At 45.7% G+C, this 27,848-nt stretch overlaps 1 protein-coding gene across 1 annotated transcript in view; it reads right to left on the minus strand.

The window, feature by feature from the left end:
* Window positions 1–937: 937 nt before the first annotated feature.
* ADRA1B (adrenoceptor alpha 1B) overlaps window positions 938–27,848 on the minus strand; it is a 52,849-nt gene continuing 25,938 nt past the window's right edge. The window contains exon 2 of the mRNA XM_043596976.1: window positions 938–2,050. Coding sequence (XP_043452911.1) covers window positions 1,443–2,050 — 608 coding nt within the window. The 3' untranslated portion in view covers window positions 938–1,442. The remainder of the gene's footprint in view (window positions 2,051–27,848) is intronic.

The following is a 27,848-nucleotide window of genomic DNA, read 5'->3' on the forward strand; positions in this document are numbered from 1 at the left end:
GAGAAGGCTCCTGCCATTTGAAAAAATATGAAGTTCAGCATAGAGAAAGCAAAGCGGGAAAAGAAAGGACTGAGGCAGGTGCATTCCTGTCATGCTTTTTTTTTGAATTTCAGGGAAGAAAAATGCTCTCTGTTTTGTTCCCCATCCTTTATTTATTGTTGTTGTTGTTGTTAGCAAACTGGAGGCTTTCAGAGGCAGGAAAGATGTTAAAAATCAATCCCATCATTACAGAGATGGGAAACCAAGATCCAGAAAGGCAATGTGACTTTGTCCAGGTCATACAGTAAATCAGTAGAATGGCTAGAACGGAGGTTACCGGCTCCCAGGCTCCCACCTCTCTGTGTGACTTTCCTCAGTGCTTCTTTCTCAGGCAGGCTCCCCAGCAGAGCTTATGAGGGTTCTTGTGCTCATGTGTGTTGCTTGGTCACATAGATCCATATCTTATCCAGAAAATTCTTCAGTCTGGGTTTCTTTACTGGTTCCATGGACACAGGTAAACAATGGAGTGTTTGGCCTAAGAGGGATGTGGGGAGAAGGTGAAAGGAACCAGCCCTTTTCTCTGCCTGGGGTCCCATTCCCTCTCAAGTGACAGGCCCACCAACTGTCCTGGCCACAGAGTCCCGGCTAGGATTGGGGTCCCTGGGACCAGGCTAGAGCTTGCCCAGTGTTGCCCACAGCAGGAGGATTAGATAACGCTAAGGGTCAAAAACAGGCAAGCAGGATTTATGGGACAAATCCGCGGGCTCACTTTCAGCCACAGGGTCAGATCTGTTTAGCCCTGGAGGGCGGTAATGGCAAAGGCCGCAGCGGGGCCGAGGGGCTCCAGAACAACTATTGTCCACAGGACCGGTGGGACTGACAGGGACAAACCTGAAGGGGAAGGAAGAGGAGACTCCAGATCCTGCCTACCGCCCGGATCACAAACTACTCAAAGGCGCACAGGAGAAATGACCTTTAATGTCCGATTTGTTTGCAACCCCGCCCAAGTGCCATCATTCTGTGAAGTACAAGGAGGGGCTTGAGAGGTACGAAGTCACGGAGATAAACGACGCCCCCTCTGCCTCCCGGGCGCACACTCGCTCTGCCCCCGCAGACGGGCGGCCCCACGCACGCACACATGCAGACCACACGGACACCGCACAGACACACGCACGTGTACCCACGATTAAATACATGTACAGAGGGACTCGTTTGGATATATACAGAGAGAGAGAGACGGAAATCCCGGCCGGCGTCGGGTCCCCCAGGCTCTCAGCATGCTCGGCCCAGCTCTCCGCGCTGTACCTGGCACCCATGCCCCTGCCAGAAAAGCAGCTGCCCCTCTCCCCGCCCCCCTCCCCCCGGTTCCCCCGGGGCCCGCGCCTCCGGGCGCCGACGCCCCTCCCCCCTCCGCCCGCCCTCCCCCCACGATGGTTTCCTCCCCACCAACCCCCCCGGGGGCTCTAGAACTGCCCGGGCGCCAGGGGCATGTTGGTTTTGAAGCCTGGCTGCCCGTTAGCCACGTCGGTCGCCGCCTCGCAGCCGCCGTTGCTGGCGCCGCCGTCGGTCCCGGGGCTCTCGGGCTCCGACAGGAGCTTGAAGGTGAAGAGCGGGCCTGAATCGTGGCGGCCGCGGCGGCCTGGGGGCTCGGGCGCCGGCAGGCTCAGGAGCGCGCCGGGCGCCTTCCACTCGGGAAAGGCGCACAGCTCGACGGGCGGTGGCGCGCCGCGGCCCAGGTAGCCGGGGCTCGGCGAGGCCGAGGGCAGGGTCCGCTGGCTGCCGCTCAGGCAGCTGCCGCTGTCGTCCAGCGAGTCCTTGCGCGACTGCGAGCGCTCCAGCGAGCCGCCGCGCGTCCACGGCCGGTAGGTGTAGGCGCAGCCGCCCAGGCGACGGCGGCGGCGGCGGCGGCGGCGGCCGCGGCACTGGCACCCGAGGATGCGCACGAAGGCGCGCTTGAACTCCTTGCTGGAGCACGGGTAGATGATGGGGTTGAGGCAGCTGTTGAAGTAGCCCAGCCAGAACACCACCTTGAACACGGCGTCGGGGGGCTTCAGGGTGGAGAACAGGGAGCCTGCAGGGGAAGGGGTGGGGTGGGCACGGGCAGAAAGACAGACAGCAGTTTGTGAGTAGTCAGGTTCTCTCTGAGGGCTCCGCCTAAACGCGGCGCCCGGGAAGCGTTCCCGCTGCCAGGGCTTTGCCCAGGCCACCTTTCGCTGCCTGGAGCGCTCGCCTCTCCCTTCTCCAAGTGAGCGAATCTCACATTCTTTTTGGGGGGCTGGTTGAGCTAACCAGCACCGAAACTCCCTAAAATCTTTCCTGGTTTAGCTGACCAGCACCCAACCTCCCATTTCTCTAGATATCCCAGGGCAGCGCTTACCACTTTGTATTCCAGTGATAATAATCACCACACGCAACTGCACAGCTCTTGGGGTATTGTGCTCGGCGCTTTAACTATATTGTTTTGCCCTACAAGAGGCATTGAAGCTGACGCCGATTGATTTCCATGGCAAATACGAGAGGTGTTAAAGACCTAAATGTGAAAGGTAAAACTTCAAAAGACAAAGTAAAGGAACGATCTTTTTGATCTAGGGCTGAAAGGAAAATGACTTAACACTTCAGAAAGATGAACTGCAAGGCAAGGGTGGAAGAAGGTATTTATAATGTCTAAGACAGTCAAGCCATCTTGGTATTTAGAATATATAAGGAACTCCTGCAAACCAACAGGAAAAAGAGCATTCCCAGTAGAAATGTGGGCTAAGCAAGTGAACAGGCAATTTACAAAGCGGGGAAACCTGAGGGCTAACTATGCCAGGGTACTCAAAATGTTAGGGAGTAGGATGAATAGTAATGAAAACCACAAAGAGATATAAGGTATCTGTTAGGGTGGCAAAAATCAGGGAACTAGAGAGTGCCAAGTGTGTGCTGGGGTGTGGGGACATGGGGAGCCTTCTGCCTGGCTGGTGGGGAGCACAGGCTGTGAAGCTGTACTGGAGAAGATTCTGGCACCACTTGGTCTCATCAAGTATATACACATACCTCTTAACCTGGCGGTTCTTCTGCAGGGTATAGATCTCAAAGACTTTTCACACAGGTCCATAAGGGGACACCTATAAGAATGCTGAGAGCAGTGTTGCTTATGGTGATAGACAGCTGGAGAGAACATAGGTGTTCCTCACTGAGAATTATGGAAAGGTAGCCTGGGGTAGAAGCCCAGCACAGAGATTATGCAGCAGGTAGATAAGGCCCTAAAAATGGCATGTCCATATAGCAATGTGCAAAGGCTTAAAAAACATCGCTCTTTAGGAACAAAGTAGGAAACAGAATTGAGATTTACAGCATAATACTATTTAAGTAACACACCAAACCACCACACGCATTTTGCAAAAACACTTTCAAAAAATGTCAAACACAAAATGGTTGCCTAAGGGGGTAGGCAGAGGGAAATGGGAATAAAAGGAAATAAATCAACGAAATAAGAGAGAGGTCTTACAATGAGGTGCTATGATGGAGAAACATGATTAACTCATCGCTCGAATTTGAGGTCCAAAAACATTTTATGGCATATTAAGTTAAAAACAATTTCCATTTTAAATGCAAGGCAGCTAAGACTTGGAGAGGGTAAATGACTTGCCCCAGGTTACACAGCATATTTGTAGTATAGTTGGGATTCAAACTAAGTCTGTTTGAGTGCAAAATATGTTTTTTAAAGGTGATTAATAATACCCTTGGTGGAAAAATGAGAAAATACAAAAAGAAAAAAGAAAAAAAGAAAAAATATTTTAAAAGCACACATAACCCTGCAGTGCAGAGAAATTACATTTGGTGTACATACCTTCAGATTTTTTTCTCTGTTGTATATGTATCTTTAAATGTTTTGATATATGCAATTATACTTTACAGGACATTTTGTTATTTCAAACTATGTTCCCTAACCCTGCCACTAAGTTGGTGGTGCAGTGACTTTCATATTCCTGTCCTAGCTCCTCTGTTTAAACTGTGAGCTTCCCAAGGGCCTGGTCTTCTGGATCAACTTTGATTCCATTTGGCGAATGAAGAGCACACACTCCTAGAATATCTGAATGGGGGTGGGGGGTGTCTTAGCAATCACAAATCCAAGCTCCTCTTTTGCAGATGGAAACACGGAGTCCCAGAGAGTGGCCGAAAGTGCCAAGGGGCAGCGGCATAGAAGCCGCAGGATAGAAATCCTTTGATTTTGGGCTACACTTGAGCTTCCCCCTTGTAGAACTTCTCCTTTTTGATTCTTTGAGGTTTGCCTATTGTTATAGGGAGCCTCCTAGTTTTCTGCTTAGCAAGCCAAGGACGGTAGTGGTGGTGGGCAAGGGTGGGGAGATGGCTGGGCTCCTGGTGCAGGGCTAAGCCAGGCAAAGGTTTACATTTAGAAAGAGGGTTATCTGTATCCGGGTGTAAGTGCTCTATTTTTTAAAGTTTATTTGTTTATTTTGAGAGAGACAGAGATAGCACGACAGGCAGAGAGGGAGAGAGAATCCCAAGGAGGCTCCCCACTGTCAGTGCAGAGCCCGATGCAGGGCTTGAACTCCCGAAACCATGAGATTATGACCTGAGCAGAAATCAAGAGTCAGATGCTTAACTGGCTGAGCTACCCAGGTGCCCCTAAAAAGTTTATTTATTTATTTTTAGAGAGAGAGAGAGACAAAGAGAGAGTGGGGGGGGGAGGGAGAGAGAGAGGGAGAGGCAATCCCAGTCTCTGCACTGTCAGCACAGAGGCTGACTTGGCCCTCAATCCATGAGATCGTTATCTGAGCCCCGAAATCAAGAGTCCGGATGCTCAACCAACTAATCTACCCAGCTGTCCTTGATGTAAGTGCTAATTATATGTACAAGGTACACTGATTCTTCTTCTTTTTTTAAAAGTTTATTTATTGATGTAATCTCCATGCCCAACGTGGGCTCAAACTCATGACCCTGAGATCAAGAGCCGTGTGCTCTACTGACTGAGCCAGCCAGGCACCCCACTACACTGATTCTTTTCCCAACTCAGGGGGAAATGTGGGAGTGGGCTACATTCTGCGTTCGCTTCAGATGAGGCAGAAGAGGGCGCCACCTCGTGATCTGATATGTGACAAGGCCAGCACCATTAGATTTACACCCCACCATCCCACATACTCCTTTGGACTAAGACACTGTTTGGAAGACCCCAGCTGAAATCCAAATACATGGCATGTGAACAGCTAGTATCCATCATGGAATGAGTTGTCTCTGTCCCCAGGGAAGGCCTTGTTTCTGTCACTGAGTCTGAAGGGGATAGGCACTGGTCTTGACAACGTGGGAAACTGGAGAATAGATTTTGGAGAGAGGGAAACCTAGAAAAGCTTGGAAGCCTTGCGCGTTACCCTAGAGGATAAATGCTGATGAGCGTGTGTACGTGTAGGCATGTGGTCTTTTTTTTTTTTAATATGAAATTTATTCTCACATTGGTTTCCATACAACACCCAGTGCTCATCCCAACAGGTACCCTCCTCAATACCCATCACCCACCCTCCTGTCCCTCCCACCCCCCATCAACCCTCAGTTTGTTCTCAGTTTTTAAGAGTCTCTTATGTTTTGGCTCCCTCCCTCTCTGACCTTTTTTTTTTTCTTCCCCTCCCTGCCATGGTCTTCTGTTAAGTTTCTCAGGATCCACATAAGAGTGAAAACATATGGTATCCGTTTTTTCCCTGTATGACTTATTTCACTTAGCATCACACTCTCCAATTCCATCCATGTTGCTACAAAAGGCCATATTTCATTCTTTCTCATTGCCACGTAGTACTCCATTGTGTATATAAACCACGATTTCTTTATCTATTCATCAGTTGATGGACATTTAGGCTCTTTCCATAATTTGGCTATTGTTGAAAGTGTTGCTATAAACATTGGGGTACAAGTGCCCCTATGCATCAGCATTCCTGTATCCCTTGGGTAAATTCCTAGCAGTGCTATTGCTGGGTCATAGGGTAGATGTATTTTTAATCTTTTGAGGAACCTCCACACTGTTTTCCAGAGCGGCTGCAGCAGTTTGCATTCCCACCAACAGTGCAAAAGGGTTCCTGTTTCTCCACATCCTCGTCAGCATCTATAATCTCCTGATTTGTTCATTTTAGCCACTCTGACTGGCATGAGGTGATATCTGAGTGTGGTTTTGATTTGTATTTCCCTGATGAGGAGTGATGTTGAGCATCTTTTGATGTAGGCATGCGGTCTTAATGAGGACACTTAGGGCCTGGGATAGAGGCTGCGGAGGCATAGACAGTCGTGGCAAAGGTAAGGAGGATGAAGAGCTGGAGAGAACGCGTGCTGAAAACATACTCATAGCTTTGCTTGCGAGCCCCATTGAAGATGATAGTAAAATAGGCAATAAATGGCTTAATGGGGACACATCCTTAGGGACTGGCTGTTTTAAAGGATACACGGAACAACAGTAAGGCTAATGGCTAATATTCCTCAGACCCACTGTTTGCATTGTGCGTGTGCTCTGTATAGGCCTTGCGCTAAACTCTTTATACCATTAGCCCATTTAATTATCACAATAATCCCTTGATGAAGGTACTATTGTTGGTCCTATTTTATACATCAGGACATCAACATATGATAGTGCCTGCTATTTACATGTGTATACACCTGTTCATTTGTTCATTCACTCATTCCACAAATACTGAGCTCCTGCTGATGTTGGCATGAGGCCAAGGTGAGGGGGATACAGAGATGAATTGGGGTGTGGTCTTTGCCCCATGGCAGCCCACAGGCATGTGGGGAGAGAGATGTGTTAACAGGTCATTGCAACACAACACACATGGCATTATGATAGAGGCATAAATGTCACTCTGTCCCCCTACACCCAAGTGGCATTTCTGTCTGGTGCTTCTTCACGTCCATCGTATTGGAAGCCTTGTATCAAGGACAATGATGGGCTGGATCTCTGCCTTTATTTTCTTACAAAGTACTCTTCAAGGACTATGGCTCTGAGAAGTGTTCAGCCAAAAGTAAGGGGATGCTGCTGACTTTTTTCACTGCATTTATTTACAGCCACATTGTGAGTTTGGACTCCCTGAACCACTTGTTCCTCTGAGAAGATCATTCTTTGCCTTCCATTCTTTGGCTGCCTTTCATCACCCTTCTGCTGATTTAGGCAGTGTGATTCTATGGCTTGAGCACAGGGCTTGGGATCACACAGACCTGGTTTTGAACCCCTTTTTTTGTGTGTACTGGCTGTTTGACATTAGAAAAGTTAATTGGCCCTCTTAGACTCAATATTCTCATCCATAAATTGGGGACAGTATCTGTTCCATATTCTGAATACATGAAAATATCCCTGTAAAATACTAGACATAGGGTCTGGCACCTTGAAAATAATACATAGTGGTCATTTTCCAAAAATACTTTATATTCTGGCACAGGCATGAGCCTCCTCCAAGAACTCTTCCCTGATGAACCTCACCCAACTCAGATTGACTTCTTTATTCTGTACCCCACAGAAGGTATACAATCACATCTTATTCTGTTATGGTTTGCCTGTTAATGTTGTTAAGCCATTCCAGGGCTGACTGAGTCCTCGCCCACACCCAGACTTTAAATTCCTTCTGCCAAGGGGCACCTGAGTTGCTCAATAGGCTAAGCATCTGACTCTTGATTTCAGCTCAGGTCATGATCTCAGGGTTTGTAAGATCGAGCTCTGCACTGGGCTCCAGGCTGATAGCACCAAGCCTGCTTGGATTCTCTCTCTCCTTCTATCTCTGCCCCTCCCTCCCCCGCCCTCTCAAAATAAATAAATAATCTTAAAAAAAAATTCCTTCTGGGCAAGAACCACCTCTTCATTTCTTTTCTTTTCCTCTCCAGATTTGTGTATTTTTATTACAAAGAAAAAAAAAAAGAGGGAGCACAGAGGTTTTTTAAGGCAGTGAAACTATTCTGTATGACATTATGATGGTGGATACATGTCATTATACATTTGTCCAAATCCATAGAATGTATAACACCAAGAGTGAACCCTAATGTAAACTATGGACTTTCGGTGAAAATGTGCCAATGTAAGCTCATCCATTTTAACGCATGTACCCTTCTGGTAGGGGATGTTGATAATTGCAGAGCCTGTGCATGTGGGGGGGCAGGAGGTGTATGGGAAATCTCAATACCTTGTTGTCAATTTGGGTGTGAACCTAAAACTGCTCTAAAAATAGTCTATTAGAAAAACCTCACTTACGTAAAATGAAAAAGTGATCCATGCTGATTTTTTAAAAATTACATTACCAAAAAAAAAAAAAATCTACATATTATAAAGTGAAAATTCTTCTCCATTCAGGTAGAGGGGACCAGAGCTCACAGTTTTATTTTTTATGTTTATCCTTTTCAATTTTTTTTTTTTTTAAATGGGAGTTATACACATATCTTTCCCCCAATTTCTTTCTTCACTTAGAAAATATTTAAGACATTTCCCCATGTCGGGACATTATATCCTACCATCTGGATATATAGTAGCTTAACTTTCTCCAGGCTTAACTCTTTTCTAATGATAGTCAAGTAGTGATTTCCAAGTTTTGTCTGTTACAGACTGTAGTAATGAAAAGCCTCATGCATTTTGCTTTTTCCATGTTTGAGTGTTTCTGTGGGATAAACTCCTACACGAGGAATCACTGACTCAGTGCCACATTTAAGTGCTGAAAGCTAGCCAGATTGCCTTCTGAACTAATTGTACCAATTTACCTTCCTGTTGGCTGTATACGATTGTGATAGTTTCTTTACATCTCTGCAACTCTGGGTTTGGTCAGGTTTTAAATTTTTTTTTTTTCAACGTTTATTTATTTTTGGGACAGAGAGAGACAGAGCATGAACGGGGGAGGGGCAGAGAGAGAGGGAGACACAGAATCGGAAACAAGCTCCAGGCTCTGAGCCATCAGCCCAGAGCCCGACGCGGGGCTCGAACTCCCGGACCGCGAGATCGTGACCTGGCTGAAGTCGGACGCTTAACCGACTGCGCCACCCAGGCGCCCCTGGTCAGGTTTTAATCTTTGTTTGTCTGAAAGCTGAATAATGACTTTGCCCTCTTGTTTCCTTTGCATTCTGTTTTATTTTGGCCCCGTGAAGACCGTAGATCGCATGCCCACCCTGAGCAAACCTTCAGTGGCTTCTGACAGAGTCCCTTTCCTTATTAGAATTGGACTCCTTAGAATAGAATCCAGGCTGTCTCCCCAGCAGCCATGTGACCTTGGGCAAGTTTCACACTGTCCCTAAGCCTCAGTTTTCTCATCAGTAAAATGGGGTTAATAATAGTGCCATGCCTCTGGGTTATTTTGAGAACTAAGAAGATAAAACATGTCAAGTCCTTTTTAGCACTCAGGGTACCAGGAACCTGCCACCCAGTCAACTTTGCATTAATGCTGATTAACCAAATAATTCTTATTCCTGTCAATCACTGATTGGGCTAGAAATCTAATTACAGAAAGTCTATGTGTGGGACCAGTGTTTGGTAACTAGATATTTCATTCTGAGTAGGCTGCTTTCCTTTTCTGAACCTCAGTTTCCCTCCTTTCGGGGAGTGGTTTCATTTGGGTTCTCTCCAGTCTTAAAATTCAGAGTCTTCTTGAAGCTGGGGTTGGAAGCCCTGCTCAGCCTTGCTGGGATGTGCCCTCTTCTCTGGACTTACCACTGAGGGGCAGTGTGGGTCAAAGACTGGACAGCGGTCTCTCGGATTCCAAGCATATTTCTGCTGCTCCCTCCTCCCCTCCCCCCAGCTGCACAGAAGCTACAGGGCTGAGGGGTCTTGTTTGCTACCCAGGCGGACCCTGTTACAGCCAAGAAGTTGTAATAGGGAAGGCGCTGAGCCTCGTTGGCTTAAAAAAGGATCAGGACCGGGATATCCAAACAGACCTTGGGGGCCAAAAAAGCCATGAGGAGAGGGAAAGGGAATATCAACAAGAGATGTGGGTTCCTGGAAGCCTGCTCTTTCTGCTTCAGGTCAGGGTGGTGCCAGTCTCTACGACATGGCCACCAGCTTGTGGGACGTGCCTCCGAGCCTGGCTCCCCTTCTCTTGCTCATGAAATGGTGTGGTGCGCCTTGCCCTGCATCTTACCATCATGATCACGGCCTGACAGGGCCAGGAAACCTTCCTTCTCGGAGGCTCACTCAGCTGGTGACGAGCAGAACGACTGCCAGGACCTGCTCAAGTGTCATTCATTTGATTCAACAAACATTTGTGGAGGCCGTGGAGGTCAGGCGTTAAGGACCGGTGCAGACATAGGTAGATCTGGGTTCAGGTGCTGACTCTGGCTTCCCAGCTGAGCTCCTTGAGCTAGGTGAGGCCCAGTTTCCTGGAAAACGGGGATGGTGATAGTTCTTTTCTGTGCGGAGGAGATGAACTTAGGCTTGGCAAGTGCCTGGCGTGTTGAGAGTACCCAGTAAGTACAGCTGTTCCGACTGCTTCAAACACAACTGCCATTGCCAATGCCGATGCTGTGGTTACTGCCAGTACTAGCATACAAAGATGGGGAGGGTGACGGAGAGGACAGGATCTACCGTGCTGATGTGGGACCGCCCACCCTACTGCTCTTTCCAATGCAGGCCCAAGGGTGGGCACCACGTGGTTCTCGAACATCCGGAAATTGTACACATTGTTCTGGGGGAGGACCCATAGCTGTCATCATGGGCTTGAAGGCGTCAGCAGCCATGAAAAGGTTAAGGCTCACCATCCCAAGTCTAGGGCTCCCAAGCATCAGTTACTCGATTGCATGGACCACCGGCTGCTTAATGCTTTTCTCTAGATCAACTCACTTTTGGTGTCTCAACTTAAACTTTCTTAGGAAGCTTTTTATCATTATTTTCAAATCTGTTACAAAGAAAATGTCATGGTAGGGGAACAGAAGATGAAAAGAAAATGATATTAGTATCTCTGGATCGCTCCAGACAGTGGCGGGCCTGAGGCATGCTCTCTTTTTCAAAAAGGGAGATTGGCGGGGGGTTGTGGGGTATTAACTACTTGCTAAACTGAGAGGAATTCCCCTTTGAGGAATCTAAAGGATTGAAGGAACAACTTTCTCATGGGAGAACCCAGCGCCGGGCACATGGTAGGTGCTAACTAAAATTTGCTCCATGATGGACTGAATGAGTATGTAATTCAGAGTTTCCTGGGCCATCTCTAGCTGTCCTGCCAAGCTGTCTTGCACACCAACTCAAATCCATAGTTAATTTGAGCAGCAGTCTAAGAGCCGCCCTGGGAAACCCTGCGGCTCTACTCTAAAGCCTCTTGGTGGCCTCCCACTGAGGCCTTTTAAGCAGATCCAATGGGACAACACTTCTGAACGCTTCCACCCAGGTGGGGAGGGTAGGAGCTGGAACCCGAGGGGGAGGGGCAGAGCGGCAAGCAGACGGTGCAGTGAGCCCAGCCACGCTACAAGGGCCACGTAGAGGGGTTGTGAAGTGTAAGGATCAAAAGCTAAGGCTGAGCAGGATCAGCTCAGGCAGAAGCATTTCTTGGCTGGATGTGGTCCCAGTGGTCCTTAAAGTGCCATTCAACAAAACTGAACAGTGAACACAAGGTCTCAACCCTCTGGGAACCTCCAGTCTTCAAAACCACGGGGTGCGTTTGTAGAAGAGTTATCTACCGTTTGACAAGCTCTTAACTCTGCGCCAATCACTGGGTAAATGCTTTGACTTTCCCTTGCCTTCAACCGGCTCTGTTCCGAAGGCAGCTCGGCATGACTGTGCCGGGCGCAGCGCTAGGGGGCGCCATTCCACAGGGTAGACTGCAGCACTCCCAGGTGACCGTGGCCAACCTGCATGCGCCCCGCCTGGAGGCCGTGATTACTACGCTCAGGAGAACGGAAGGTAAACTGCTGGATGTCTCAGAGCTAGTGGGTGACAGAATTAGAATTTGAACCCATGCTGCCTCTCACAGAAGCTGTCAGTCACCACCAGTACAGCAAATGGGGAAACAAAAGATGCATGTGGATGTGGATAAAGGACTGAAGGCTATACAGGGAAGGAGACCTCAACAGTGTTTACCCGTTGTTGGTAGACTCACGGGTGAATTTTCCCTCTGTGTGTTTTTTTGGTGTTTTCCAAAAATTTGCTCCATAAACATGAATTACTTTTGTAATTGGGAAAAAGCCAGTGAATATTATTTTAAAAATAAGAAGTAAACCAAAAGACACTGTGTTTATTGGGTCCTTATTACGTGTCAGCCAACTTTGCTTGCTCTATTTCATTTAATTCCTGTAATAGCCTATGAGCAAAGTGGGATTATCCCTACTTTGCAGATGAAGAACTGGAGGTCCAGGTGGAGGAGGCACTTGCCCAAGGCCCCCCCACAGGTAATAGGAAGAAAGAAGTATGAAATGACATCTTTTGTTGTTGAGCCCAGCAGCCTCCTCTGTTAGTTCCTGGTATACCTGTGGATGCCCTGCCCTTATTCCCTTACTGCAGAGCAGAAAAGGGGCCCTTTTAATTTTGTATGTATTCCTACATCCGTAGGCATCATTAAACAGTGGTTGGAGGAATGACCAACCAGCAGCCTCGGAGACTGCCCCAGGGCATGAGGACATAATGTAGCATGTATCGGGTCTACCAGGGGCCAGGTGGCTTGTAACATCCCCCAGGGCACTGACATTCTGAGACTCGAGGATTAGAGGTTTGATTTGACTTATTTCACAGTGAGCATCAGACAAGCAGATGACCTCAGGGGAGCCAGTGGGTGGTAAAACCATTTTGATCAGCTTGTAAATAGAGTGGAACTCCTTTTCAACATGGCTCTTTTTAGGAGCTTTTAGCTACACCTATGGCCAAGCTGCGTCTCCCCAGCTGAAACAGTTTGGCTCAATAAAAACTTGAAACATTTGAAATAGTTGCTAATTCTTTCAGCACCAATTTTATAAAGGAGGTTTCCTTGGATGTGGAAATTCCCTTTGAGGTTTTTCCATTTTCACTGGACACTTAACCCTGGAATGAGTTCGTGAAATTGTCCAACAAATACGATATCATCGGGGCCACTAGACATGTTAAGTTTTAAAGCAAATGATGGGAACAATGATAGTCACCAGAGCCCCCATTTACAGTAACCTAAGAACCAGTTAGTAGGTACTATGTTTACAAACACTTGGTGCAATCCTCCAGCAGCCCTGCTGTTACCGTATCTCATTTATTTTACAGATGAAGCAACTGAGGTTTAAGAGATTAGCAAAATCATGTGTCTGGTAAGGATTAAAATCCAACTTTGAAGTCTGGGTTCTTACTCAAATTGTTTAATAATAATAAAAAAAAGAAGCTTCTATTCAGTTCCTTAAGAACCAGGCAATTTCTCCCTCAACTGGGAACAATCTCTCTCTTTGCCGATTTGTCAAAGCACTTTCTCTGAACCTAAAATATGGCATTTATCACTTCCTACCTTGAATTACTCGTCTCCTCTGATTAGACTGTGAGCTTCTAGAAAAGAGAGTTCATGTCTGATTTTTTCTTTTCCCCCAAGGCCTAGAACTGTGCCTGACACATGACAGGCACTCAGCCAACATGTGTTACAGGAAAACTGAAATGTGTTAGCCCTGGCTACTCAAAATGAGGTTTATGGATAAACAGCATCCATATCACCTGGGTTCATGTTAGAAATGCAGAACCTCGGTGAGCCAGTGAGTCAGAATCCGCTTTTAACAAGATCCCGAGGTGGAAAGCGTGGCCTTAGCTCCTGTTACAATTTTATTTTTAAAATTGTTTTCCTAGGTATCTTGGGATTTATGGATGAGCAGAGGCTGGGCTGAGAGCCACCTCACCATGGGGTTGACAGTCTTGCCCCAAACCTTCCAGCGACTCCTATGGTTTATAGGATAAAGTTCAAACTGCTGAGGCTGGAATTTAAGACCTTCTCAAGTGGGCTGCAATGGACTGAATCTTCACAACATGACTTCACTTTTCTAGCTTCTTTCCCCTTATTCACACTGGCCACTGGTCTGAGATGCCTTTCACTGTCCCCCTCTCCTCTCCATCCTTTCCAAACCTCCCTCAGAATCCTCCGACATACAACCACAGCCTCCCACTCCATGGCTTCCTTAGAAGTGTGAAAGCAAGCGGAGGGAATGAGCAGTCCATGAAGACCTGCTAAGATCCAGGAGACCTGTACACCTTACCTCATTTCACCCTCACAATAGGTGGGAGGGAGAGGTGGGTTCTCTAATTTTCAATTCTCAGTTACAGATGTGGAAATCAAGTCTCTGAGGGTACAGAACACACCCAGTGTCACCACAGCCATTAAATGGTAGAGCTGGGATTCAAACCCAAATCTTCCTGGTCCCAAAGCTGGGCTGTTTCCACAAGACAGTATTGCCTCTGGACTCTTAGAACACTTACACTTCTGGGGTGGGGGAAGTCTAGAATTGTTTACTTGTTATTGTAATGGTGTCTTTATGTATTTAGCCATTAAGACTCCAGGATCTAGAAACCAAGAGTTTTGTGTCACTCTACCCAAGTGGTTTGTCACCTGCCGATGCTGGTTACGCAGGTAACTTAGCACCATATAATTTGAGGGGCTCACAGGCCCACTGAATCCCATCCATGAGTACCCAGGAGGTGCACAATCACTAGATTAAGAGTGTTTGCTTTTCACTCCACAGATTTCTATCATAACAGTTGTTGGACTTAGCTGAGAGTCTGTCTCCCTTATTTACAAGATTCTTGAGGCGAGGGTCAATCCTTCTCATCTTGGTTTCTCTAGCACCTAACGCTGAGCTTGCTTATAGTGAATGTGTAAAGACATTTGTTGGGCACATAATCTCCTCTTCATATGCTTAGGCCAGTTTCAGATTCATAGCAAGTGCTGAGTAAGTGATTATAGGGTGATTCCCTTGCTTATACCTTGCTTCCTTCCTTTTCTTTATTTGAATGGTAACCACATGCCAATACCCAGTTGAGTTCCCATCTCCTTCCTGGAATCTTCCCTGACTGCTCCAGGCCTCCTGTTTACTTCCCATTAGAACAGAGTCTACAACACATAGGTTAGTACAGAATGCCATTCTTAAGGGATGTGCCTCTTGTCTCCTTAGGCAGAGCCAAAGCTCCTTGAAGATGGGGTCTGTGTCCTATACTTCTAGTACAGGGCTTACCCACTGATTAATTGATTGGCACATTACATCTTCCAGAAGGGAAGCTACCTCCTGGTTTAGGCCCGGAGTTGAGCGCAGATGGGATGGTGTGGTTTCCACAGCACTTAAGAAGCCATCTTTGATGCCAGACTGAATGTGATCCATGCTTTGACCTCGCTGGAAAGAGCAATTTCCCTGAAGAGCACTTTTAGAAACTGAGTGTTAGGGGATCTATATGAAGGAAGCCATAAAGCTTTATAAAGGGGCATAAAAAGGAGACATGTATAAATGGGAGACATAGCTTGCTTTAGTACAGGAAATCTCTTTTGATGATAACTTCAGTTCTCCCCAAATTAATCTGTAAATTGAAGACAACTTCATTAAAATGCCGACAGGATGGTTTTTTGTTTGCTTGTTTGTTTTGGGGGGGTATTAAATGATCCAAATATATAGAAGCATATGGAATGTGTAAGAATAACCATGCAAAAATAGCCAGGTCACTTGAAATAAATAAAGAATGATGGTATTGGGATGATGGGTAAACCCACTCCTACAGATATTAAAACCTATCATAAAACCACAGTAATTTAAGAAATCCTAGGGCAGGAAGTGCAAGAAAAGGCAGATAGATCAATGCAATGATATAGTTTGGAAAAGGAGCCAAGTGTCCATGAGAATTTTAAATGCCATTTCAATGTTTATGGGAAAGAAGAGATGCTTATATAGGCAGTATTGGGATACCAGGCTAGCTAGTTAGAGACAAATAAAGCTAGATCCTTACATCAAAATAAACCCAGCTAGATCCAAGATTTTAAGTATAAAAATTATTAAAATATTAGAAGATGCAAGTAAATATTTTTATTATTTTGAAATAAGAAAGAACTTTTTAAGGATGACAGAAATCCAGGGTCTGCAAAGAAAAGCATTGATGAGTCTGCCTAGACATTTCTATAAGGTTGCAAACTTTGAGAACAAAGCTAAGGGAAGAACTGAGAGAAATATTTGTAATTCAAATAGCAGTAAAAGGAATAATATTTCTAACCCTCTCTTTCAAATCAATCATGAAAAAAACAACTCAATAGAAAACAAAGCAAATCGTTACAGATAAGGAAATAACAAGAATAAGTACAGCAGACAGCCAGTGAATTAACGAAAACATAGTAAAACTCCTTCACAAAATAAATAATGTAAATTAAACAGCAGCAAAATATTTCAGGTCTATTAGCTTGGAATAAATTTAAGATATTGCTTATGCTCAATTTGGCAAAGGTGTGGGAAAGCAGACATTTTTGTATATTCTGGGTGAGAGTGTAGACTTGGGGTGGAAAATTGGCATTATCTAATAAAACTAAAATGAGCATAGCTTTTGAACTAAGTACTCCAACGTCCATGAATTTATCCTATAGAAGAACTCTTAAAAGGGAGGAAAAATAAAAGTACAAAGAACTGTGGTAAAGTTCCCCCAGATTGGAAATTATCTAAATTTCTAACGATAGGGGTTGGGGAATGAGCCATGTATCATCACACAATGAAAAATCATACATTGTTAAAATGATAAGCTACGTCTACAAGGAATGATATCCATGACAGAATTAACTAGAAAAAAAAAATCAAATTTTAGGAGACAGTGTACTATGGTCTGATTTTCTAAATAAAATTTAAAAATTATGTTTATTTTTGAGAGAGAAAGAGAGAGACAGCATAAACAAGTGCAAGCCAGGGAAAGGCAGAAAGAGAGGGAGACGCAGAATCTGAAGCAGGCTCCAGGCTCTGAGCTGTCAGCACAGAGCTGGATGCGGGGCTTGAACTCACGAAGTGTGAGATCATAACCTGAGCCCAAGTTGGATGCTAAACCTACCGAGCCACCCAGGCACCCCGGTCTGATTTTTTTTTTAAGTTTACTTTATTTTATTTTGAGAGAGAGCTTGAGTGAGTGGGGGAGGGGCAGAGAGAAAGGGAGAGAGAGAGAATCCCAAGCAGGCTCTGCACTGTCAGCACAGAGTCTGATGTGGGGCTCAAACTCACGAACCATGAGATCATGACCTGAGCCAAAGTCAATTAATTAACAGTTAATTAACTGAGCCAGCCAGGTACCTCTATGATCTGATCCGATTTTTAATAAAAAAACGGGGTGTGTGTGTGTGTGTGTGTGTGTGTTGTGAGAGTGTATTAGCATGCTCACAGAAAAAACAATCTGGGTGAATACATACCAAATTGTTCTTAGTGGTTATATTTCTGAAGGATGGGTTTATGGGAAGACTTTCACTGTGTATTTAAAATTATTTTTGCAATGAACAAACATTGCTTTTGTAATGAAAGAGAGAAAGCAAGAGAAATTGAGAGGGAAAGAGCAGAGAGAGGGAGGGAGAGGGAGAGAGAGAGAGAGAGAGAGAGAGAGAGAGAGGTTTAGCCTATAGGAGAAAAAGAGCCAACAGAGGGCAAGTAGCTGGCAGACCTTTAGGCCAGACCATCACCTTTCTGGGCTCCCATTTCTTTATGAAATGAGGGGGTTGCATTAGCTAACCTCCTCCTTCTCAGATTCTAAGCTTTGTGTTCACTTGGTTTTAGAGGTGGAATGAAAATTGGGGGAGAAGGTACAAATATATACCTGCAGCCAGAGTGTCTTTGAGCCCAGAACAAACAGGCCACGCACACTTGATCCTTCTTTCTGAGGCACATGTGAACCTGCCGCTTGGCGGAGAGGCTTGGTGTGTTGGGATGAAAGGCTCCATGAGAGAGCAGGGACAATTACTGGCCTTGGGGAATCAGATGGGGAAGTGGGCCACTCAGGCCATTAGGCCTTGTGCAATGCCTTTCATCCCTTCCCTCGGCAGCTGTCTGCTGACTTCCCTGCCTTCCTCTCTCTGACTCATCTCTCTGTTCTGTCCTTTGGCTGGTGGTGATCAAAACTTTTCCCTCTTTCCAAACTGGTTTTGCAGGGTCAGGTTGGACTGGGACCCATGGATAGCGCTGTGTCTCCTTTCCACTTGTACGGTCTGGTCTGGGACATTCTCCTCCCTGCAGGGTCCTGCGGCCTTCAGAGCTTCTCAATCACAGAGTGGGTGATGATGCTACTCCACTGTCTGTAGGGCTGTCCTGTCTTCTTGTCAGAACCCTCTCCTGCCGTTGTGTATTGCGGGAGCCAGGCACATCTTTAGTCTCATTAATATAGTATAATAAAATGATTAGTCTTTGCTGCTGAAGGCCTGCCACTCCAGATTTTAGCAAAATGGGACTTTATCTTGCTTCCTGATCTAGGTTCACGGGCACACCACACAATGACTCTGAAATTCCAGCCCTTTCTCAGGGCTCAAAGGCTCCTTACTGCTAGGAAATTTACAGGTAGAAGTACCTGGAGGACAGAGAGCTGGCTGGGTTTACTGAGGCCACATGAGAATGTCTTCTGTGAATTGCTATAAAGACAGGACTGGGTGGGTTTAATATCTACTGCCTGTGCTGTTTATATTTGTGTAGCCCAGATGTCGGCTGGGAGTCTTACTGCCCTTTGAAAGCTAGGGGGGATTATTTTGAGTGTCCCTTTTCCTTAACCTTAGAAAGTCCAAAATCCTCCCCTAAAGTCTCTGGGTTCCTAGAGTGGAACAGGGGACTAACTTCATTCATTCCTCTCCTGCTTCTTGGGCTCCATTTCCTTTGACAGCCCGTTCTGCATATACCACCTTAAGGCAATGATCCCACAAGACGAAAATCACCCATACCAACACACCAAGCATTTGAAGCCCTGCTTAACGCTGGGCTCCCCGCTCCCCTCTTTGGCCCCTCCTGTCTCAGCCCCTCTCCTCCCAGGTTACTCCAAGAGTTCCAAATTCTTTGCTTTTTCTTTTCTTTCTTTCTTGTTTAAGGCGAGCATTGAGCATTTCTCTTCTCTCTTCCGGTTGCTCTGGCCTCAGCGGGGAGGGTTCAGTTGGGGACGGTGACTGGGGAGATGGGTTTCACTTTCCACCTTCGGCTCTAATTAAGACATTTTCCCAAAGACAGTTCCTTTCCTCACAGAAATTCTAGATTTTCAGAAATATGATGTCTTCCATCTCTTCCCATGTAAATAAGTGCTCCGTTGGGTTTGATGTAGGTTTTTAGATTATTGCCCCTGCTTTGCTCCACTTTGTAGCAGGTCTTTACTGAACACTTCCCAAGTGCCTGGAACCAGTTGAGAATTTAATCCAGGAGATTAGCACTGACTGGGGAAGCAAGGCAATTCCAATGATTATTTTATTCAGTCCCCACAAGCCTATGAGGTGAATACTATTACTATGCCCATTTTATGGATAAAAAAACTATGGCTTAGAGTGACTGAGGAAATTGCTCAAGATTACAGAGCGGTGGAGACAGGATTCAGTTCCAGGCCTGACACCAGAGCAACTGATCTCTCTGCTACCTCAGCGCAGATTCCCATAAACTGGAGACTTGTTATTTCCCTGGAACATTCGGTGTGAAGGTGCCTGGAAGAAAACCAGGAGGTGCTGGTTACACGTAGGGACAGAGAGATGTGGGTGGGTGATAGTTTGGGAAGGAGGTGTTATTTGACTTTGCTGCTTTCAGGGAACTTTCCTGCAAAACGATTCCTTCCTCGTGTGTTTTGAGGAGACAGGAGCTGGGAGGACAGGGGGGTATATATATATATACTCTGTGGGAAGGGTGCAGTGAGGTTTTAATGGCAACAGAGCAAGTGTGTTTTAGAGAGCTTGTAACTTAAGGTTATTCAGTCTTTGAGAGGAGGCCTGACTTCCTACACAGCGTCCTGATCACAAGGAAGGTAGAAAATGCATGCTGACTCTCACGATGGTTAGAAACGGACTCAGTCTTTACAATGGTTCCAAAGAAAACACAGAAGGTGGTGGTGATCTGAATTTAACCACAACAATGACAATGGCAGGTGCCATCTACTGAGAGCTTGTAGGTCGCAAGCTCTGTATCTATCCCCTGATGTGCATTATTTCATTCAATACCCAAAATGATTCAGTGTGGGACATACAGTGATTGTCCCCATTTTACAGGTGTTGAAACTGAGGCTTGGAAGAGAAGTAACTTGCTCAGAGTCACAGACCTATTAGAAAGTAGAGTTTTATTACAACCCACGAGTTCTTGCTTTCCCCTCGTCTGCTGTTTGGACTTTGTGAGGCAAGCCACCAAAAATCCAAGGACTGAAAGAAAAAGTGGAGCAGATTCCACAGGGGAGCGGGGGTATGGGTGCGTGTGTGTGTGTGTGGGGCAGAAGACCCATGTTTGGGTGTGAATATACTAGTTTTCAGATGACTCGTCTTCTCTGCCAAATCCGGGAGGAGCTGTGATTATTTAGAATTGAAAAGTCATCCTTCTGTCATTTCCTGGCTTTGTAAAAAGTAAGTCCCAGGGACCTGAGAAGGTGGGGGGAAAAGGGGTGTTTAAACCATAGACTCTTCTATCATCTGCAGAAGGAGCAATGCCAGGGGTGCCTGGGTGGCTCAGTCAGTTGAGCATCTGACGTCGGCTCAGGTCATGATCTCGCGGTCTGTTGAGTTCGAGCCCCACGTCGGGCTCTGTGCTGACAGCTCAGGGCCTGGAGCCTGCTTCAGATTCTGTGTCTCCCTCTCTCTCTGCCCCTCCCCTGCTCATGCTCTGTCTCTCTCTCTGTCGAAAATAAATAAACATTAAAAAAATTTTTTTAAAAAAAGAAGGGTCAACGCTAGGAGCCAAAGGGAGAGAATAGGGCAACATTTTCATAGGAGGAGAAAAATAAATAAATAGAGACCAAAAGATGGAATGAAGCCAAGGCCATAAAGGGCAGAACAGCCCCCTTTTCTGTCACGTATTTCTGACAAAGATGTGGTGGTCTTGTGCAAAATGAGACCCCAAAGCCGGCTGTGGTTGGGTGGCAATCCTGGGGCAGTTCAGGTGTCAGCTCGAGGAGCTGCCTGCATTCTCTGTGGTCTGGCAGTCCCACCTGTCCATCCAGATGGAGCTAAATTTTCCACCGGGTCACCCAAAAGGGCAATTCACTTAAGGGTGCTAATTCCTCTGTCCAGTTCCTTCCCTGCAGGCTGGGACCGGATGTTCCCTTTCCAAGTCTGAATATGTCACTGAACTTCAATGGATCATTGTGAAAAACGGTCCCATTACTTCCAGAAACACGTGCTCAGGCCAAGGAGGGCTCCTAGAAAAATCTGCCTGGCAAAGTGGCATTCACAGCAGATGGACGGGTGAGGCCCGGGCGTTCATGTCCCCTCCCCTCTTGTCCTAATCCACTGCCTGTGACAGGAGCGGGTGGGTAGGGTTGGTGGAGGTTTGACTGATCTGGGATGAAGCTTTCCAAACCACAGAGGGGCAGGATGTGAGGGGAGAGCATGAAAAACACCAGCGTGTGAAGAAGCGCATTTGGCAGGATGATCCCTCCTTTATTGTTTGGAGGCTGCTGAAGTGTGTGGTGAAAGCAGCCCGGTGCTGGCCCGTCCACCTGCTCTGAGGTCTTGCTGCTTTGGCGGAGAACAGCATGACCTCAGGAGAGAGTCTTGACCTCCCTACCTGCCCCCGCCCCGACATGTCAAATGTACCATCGTAGTGCCCGGGGAATTTTATTTCCGCCTCTTCTGATCTGGTTCTGTATTCTGCGGGATTGCTAAAAAGAACAATCTGGCCAAGCCAGCATTTGACTGGGTCTATTCGTGCTGTGGTTAGTTTTAGTTTCAATGCTGCTGATGCATCCAAGCCTCTAGCAAGCAGAGCACTGCTTACCTGTGTCTGCGCATCCCTAGTGGTTATTTGATGAGCACAGGGGCATTTTCTGTGTAGCTGCTTCATAGATTCTGTCAGATACTCAAAGGGTTCCATGTGCCCAAAACAGGGTAAGAACCATTGATTTAAAGAAAATCGATCAGGAATTAGGTGGCATGCATGCTTCGAAGAGGGAAGTCTAGGCTTCATTTCTCTAATGAACAGTAAAGGTTAATGGTGCCCTGCATTGGTGATGATGCAAGTGGATGGGAATTCAGACCCCGATGGTGGGAGTGTTAACTGGGGTATGCTTGCCGGAGGGCAATTGGGTCCTAGGACTCAGAGACCTTGTAATTTTTTGTATTTGGTTACCCTGAAATTACAATTCTAGAAGGTAAGGGGGCTGGCTCTGGGGTCATTATCTATGTCACTGTCGGCAAGTTACTTAACCTCTCTAGGCCTCAGTTTCCTCATCTGTAAAATGGAGGTAATGTTATGTATCCATCTAGATCATAATACACGTAAAACCCTTAGTATGATGCCTGAGACACAATAAATGTCAGTGATTATTATTTGGATGCAGGATTTTATTGTCACATTATTTATCATAACTGAAAATTAGAGACAACCCCAAATATCCAACGTGACTAGTTTCATGACCCATACAACTCGACTATTAAAGATAGTGAATATCATTGTAAAAATGTTCATAATATGTGAAAAGACAAAGGAGGTTACAAAATAGTATGTAATATGCCATCCTGTAGAAAAGTGGCTGAATAAATATGCATTAAATATTTCTTTTTTAATATTAAATATAATTTATTGTCAAATTGGTTTCCATACAACACCCAGTACTCATTGCATTACATATTTCAATGATTATGTTTGAAGGGTGGCTTTTTATTTTTTTTTATTTTTTTAAATTTTTTTTATTAAAAAAAATTTTTTTTTTCAGCGTTTATTTATTTTTGGGACAGAGAGAGACAGAGCATGAACGGGCGAGGGGCAGAGAGAGAGGGAGACACAGAATCGTAAACAGGCTCCAGGCTCTAAGCCATCAGCCCAGAGCCCGACGCGGGGCTCGAACTCACAGACCGCGAGATCGTGACCTGGCTGAAGTCGGACGCTTAACCGACTGCGCCACCCAGGCGCCCCTGAAGGGTGGCTTTTTAAAAAAATGTTTAATGTTTTTATTTATTTTTGAGAGAGAGAGAGGGAGAGGGAGAGAGAGAGAGAGAGAGGGTGGGGGGAGCAGAGAGAGAGAGAGAAGGGGAGAGAGAATCTGAAGCAGGCTCCATGCCACCAGCACCGAGCCTGATGTGGGGCTTGAACCCACGAACCGTGAGATCATGACCTGAGCTGAAATTAAAAGTCAGATGCTTAGCCCACTGAGCCACCCAGGAGCCCCTGAAGGGTGGCTTTTATTGACTTTTTGTTTTTTTATGTTTTCTAACTTTTCTCCAACAAGCAATATAGCTTCTTGTGATAAAGACAAAACTAACCTCAATAAAAGTTACCTTTTAAAAAAAAATTTTTTTTTACATCTATTTATTTATTTTTGAGAGACAGAGAGAGACAGAGCATAAGCGGGGGATGGGCAGAGAGAGAAGGAGACACAGAATCCGAAGCAGGCTCCAGGCTCTGAGCTGTCAGCACAGAGCCTGACACGGGTCTCAAACTCACAGACCATGAGATCATGACCTGAGCTGAAGTCAGACGCTCAACGGACTGAGCCACCCAGGCACCCCCATAAAAGTTACCTTTAAAAAAAGGATGACTAATCTGAGTTGAGGAACTCTGTGACCTTGAGGAACCATATGTGTGAAGGTTCCTTTCTTCCTGTCTGAAATGAAAGTTGTACCTTCTTTCCTTCTTGAGGTAGGGGCAACTCAAACGACAGGGCGGGGGTGAGCATGCTTTGTGAAGGAGGACCCTTGGTGCAAGCAGGAAAGCAGGGGTTCCTAACCCTAGCATCTTTCTCCAAGCAACCTGCCTTGTCGTGCAGCAGCCCATAGGCCCAGCTCTCTGGACTTTGAAAACCTGCCTCTGGCTCTGGGCTCAAGTCCTGTTATGATTAACTCTCGGGAACTTGGTATGGATTGAAGATGAAAGGTACAGTGACTTTCAGCTACGAAAATTAGTCTGCAGTCAGGGTCCCAAGTTTAATCTCTGTGAAACTGATGGGCAAGTGTGGCCATGCTTACTAATTAGGCAGCAGCAATGTAAATTGATCAGATCAATTCCCTTCATGACGCAAAGCCTAAGAACTCAGGGACAGCTTGAGCTTGGGAGAGCTTCCAGAAAGCCAGAGAACATGAATCGCTCTCCCAGAGATGTTAACATGGTTAATCTAGATTGCTTTGTTAATTGTTCGCTCCCTTATTCAATAATGGATGATATGGTGACGCTGTGTGGCTCCCATGTCCTTTGCGTGGGCAGACTCTGGGCTGGGCGATTTACATTATGCTCATTCATTTCTTTCCTAGATTTACAGCAAGCATTAAACTTGATCAGGCTTAAAGAGCCCTTGCTTTCTGGAAAGAAGCAAAGTAATAGCCAGGGTTCCCATTTCATTTACGAATAGCTTCACTGTTAATTTGAAAGTCAATGTATTAAAAAGGAATGGAAAAAGGAAATCATTAGAAGAAATGAGGCTTATTGCAGCAACCGAGTGTTGAGACCAGCATTTTCAATTTATTTCGTACAGATCAAAGGAAGAAAAGCAAGAGAGAAGCTGCCGGGGTTGAGTAAAATGAGTGTGGAATACAGGAACAGAAGGAACTGGTTCCAAGCCCAGCTCTTGTCACTTACAAGCCCTGAGAACTTGGGCCAATTGTTTTACTTTTCTAAGCCTTGATTTTCTTATTCATACAATGGAGACAATGATCCCGTCCTCAAAGGGGTGCGAAAGTTAAATAAGATAACACATTGAAATACCTCGCTCAGTGCCAGAGACAAAATGAGTAAAATCAGTAAATATTAGTTCTCTGTCGGTGTCTCATCCCCTGAACACAGCCCTGAAATCATGTCTTCATTCTATATCCTAGGTCTACTGTCTGTGCTCCTGGATGTCCAGACTGTTCTTTTTGACAAGGCAACTTGCAGTCCTTTAAAAAAATTTTTTTTAATTAATGTTTTTTATTTATTTTTGAGACAGAGAGAGACAGAGTGTGGGGGGGGGGGGGGAGGCCGAGAGAGAGAGAGACACAGAATCTGAAGCAGGCTTCAGGCTCCGAGCTGACAGCACAGAGCTCGATGTGGGGCTCGAACCCGTGAACCATGAGATCATGACCTGAGCCGAAGTCGATGCTTAACCGACTGAGCCACCCAGGCGCCCCAAGGCAACTTGCAGTCTTTCCAGAATTTGAACTATGTGATTCTTAAGAGGGGGATTAACAGAATGTGGGATTGGGAATTTACGTCGAATTCGACAAAAGCATATTCAATATTACACTATAATTTTTTGTGTGTGAAACCCTGTTGTTTTCATAACACACAACACAAAATACAAGGTGCAAATCTTGGCTGATGGTATATGAATTTCCAGCTGTAGAGGGCATGTGACTTTCAGTTTAGAAAAAGGGGTCATTGGTTAAGCAAGGCTGAGAAAATGATGTATAAAATGTCATTCTGGCAAAACACTTGGATTGGCAGCGACTGACTGGAAGGGGGCTTGTGGGGAGCTTCCGGGTGTGAATTACCTTTTCTTTCTTGTCTTGGGTGCTGCTTACAGGCATGCGGTCACTTTGTGAAAGCAGATAGGGTGCTGCCCTTTTGACCGGTCTTTACCGTGTGCACGTCACATCACACTTGGCCACAAAAATTAAAAGAAAAGTAAGTGGCACGCCCTTGGCACACGAGGCCTAAAGATGTCTCAAGTCAATGTATTGCGGACGATGGAGAATTGTCTAGAAATTCTGGATGACACTTGTTTCTAGATAGTCTAGGTTTTTACACATAAGAACAGAGCACAGTCCCAAGCGGCTTTCACCTCTCTCTCCTTGACCGCTGCGACAGCCTCCCCAGTGGGCTCCCCACAGCCATTCTTGAGCCTCTACAATGCATTTTCTGTTTATCCACAGGAATCTTTAAAAAACATAAACCTGATTATATTATTTCCCTTTCCAAAACCCTTCCGTGACTTTCTTTTGCACATAGTGAGAACTCTGAGCTCTTTATCATGACCTACAGGGCCTTGTGAAATGTCCGTGCTATCTTTCTTTCAGGTGTCACCTGTCACCTCTCTCCTCTTCTCTCTCTTCATCCCAGGATTCTGGCTTCCATTGTTTCTGCTCAGCCATGCTAAGCACATTTTTACATCAGGGCCTCTGCATCTCTTGTCCCTTCTGCCTGAAACGCGCCCCCCCCCGCCCCGGGTCCTTGCAGGGCTGGCTCCTTGTCGTCACTCAGCTTTCAATCCACGGCCTTCAGCAGCCCTCCCTCTCAATGTTCTCAGGCTTTCTTGTGATCGTCACTGCCCTGTCCCTCTCTAGCACACCCCCTCATTTTATTCCCTCTGTGGTACTTACAATGACTCGATATCATATGGTTCATTTATATAGGTTCTATTTGCCCACGTACACCCCTGAAGTGTGTATTTTGGAGCTTCATGAAGGTGGGGACCTTCTTGTCTGGTTCACTTTTATAGCTACATTGCTTGACGTCTGACTGGGCTCAGGTCATGATCTCGTGGTTAGTGAGTTTGAGTCCCACATTGGGCTCTGTGCTGAGAGTTTGGAGCCTGGGGCCTGCTTTGGATTCTGTGTCTCCTTCTCTCTGTTGCTCCCCTGCTCATGCTCTGTCTCCCTCTCTCTCAAAAAATAAATAAACATTAAAAAAAATTTATATCTACAATGCTTAAAAGTACCTGACACAGAGTAGGTACTTGATAGAATCTGGCTGTGTGATCTTTATAAGCCTCTCAATCCCTGAACTTCAATCTCCACATCTGTAAAATTAGGTTACTAATAAGCCTCTCCTCCCATTCCTGGGGTTGTTGTAAAGATTATAGGAGACAATGTATGGGAGACATGTAGCACAGTGCTTGGCATGTCGTACAAATGGTGGCTGTGTTCCCTGGGTGCTAATTGCAAAGCTTTGTGAATCTTATACTCACTAGAGGCCCCTGATTTATTTATCATGAGCAAACAATCATCTTTTATTGGGGCACTGGCAAAATTGTAATATGGTATGTTGATAGACCAGCTTTCCCAACATTATTCTGATGTTTCTTTGGCCGTGAGTGATTCTCTGTGTGTTGTACAATTATGGACTGATTAATAGAGCCCTTGTGCTACTTTGATCATCCTTCAAGAGACAGGGCAGATGGAATTTGTGTCTGAAAGAATGAGCAGCCTGCAGGACCCTGCCTATGGCCAGATATGTAAGAAATGAAGACACAGGGGCATGACACTCAGGCCAGGACATGGTGGCTAGAGAGAAAGCAGATTGCCAGTGCCCTCCCCTGGAAAAAATGAGGCATCTCAAGGAAACTGGTGTCTTTAGAAGTGTATTGTCACAACAAACAAACAAATCACCACCACCAAAACCCTGTTCGAAATGTTGAGAGGGAACAGGCCCTGTGTGCTTTAAGAAGTTCACCAAGGTAAATTAAAAGTGGTCTCTAGAAGATGTTGATGTAAATACATGGGCAAATCTTGGGTGAAGAACCTCACTGAATGATAAAAGCTACCAGTGTGCAAGGAAGAGAGAACCCAGAAAAATAAAATTGGGGTGCAAGGGTCAGAGAGAAAGAATGAATGAAAATGAGAGCCAGTTGTGGTAGGAGGTCAGCCACCCAGGTAATAATATACTGATTAGAAGAAAAACCACCACAGAATTTTAGCTGCAAAATGCGAAAGTATTCTATTGGGTTCTTTTTCATTTTGTTTTATTTTTTCTTATGATCTAGGGAAGAAGAGATTGAAAAAAATGGGGAAAATGAAATGAAAAGGAAATTTCTTCTTTTCCCTAACCCCTGGAAAAAAAAAATCCCCCTAAGTAGGTCACATGCGGCATCCTCAGTCATTTCTGCAGAGACCCAGGCTACAGGAAGCATGAAAGGATTTCCAGGCATTACTTAGATA

Source organism: Prionailurus bengalensis, chromosome A1 (genome assembly GCF_016509475.1).
Source record: "Prionailurus bengalensis isolate Pbe53 chromosome A1, Fcat_Pben_1.1_paternal_pri, whole genome shotgun sequence".
Taxonomy (NCBI): Eukaryota; Metazoa; Chordata; class Mammalia; order Carnivora; family Felidae; genus Prionailurus; species Prionailurus bengalensis.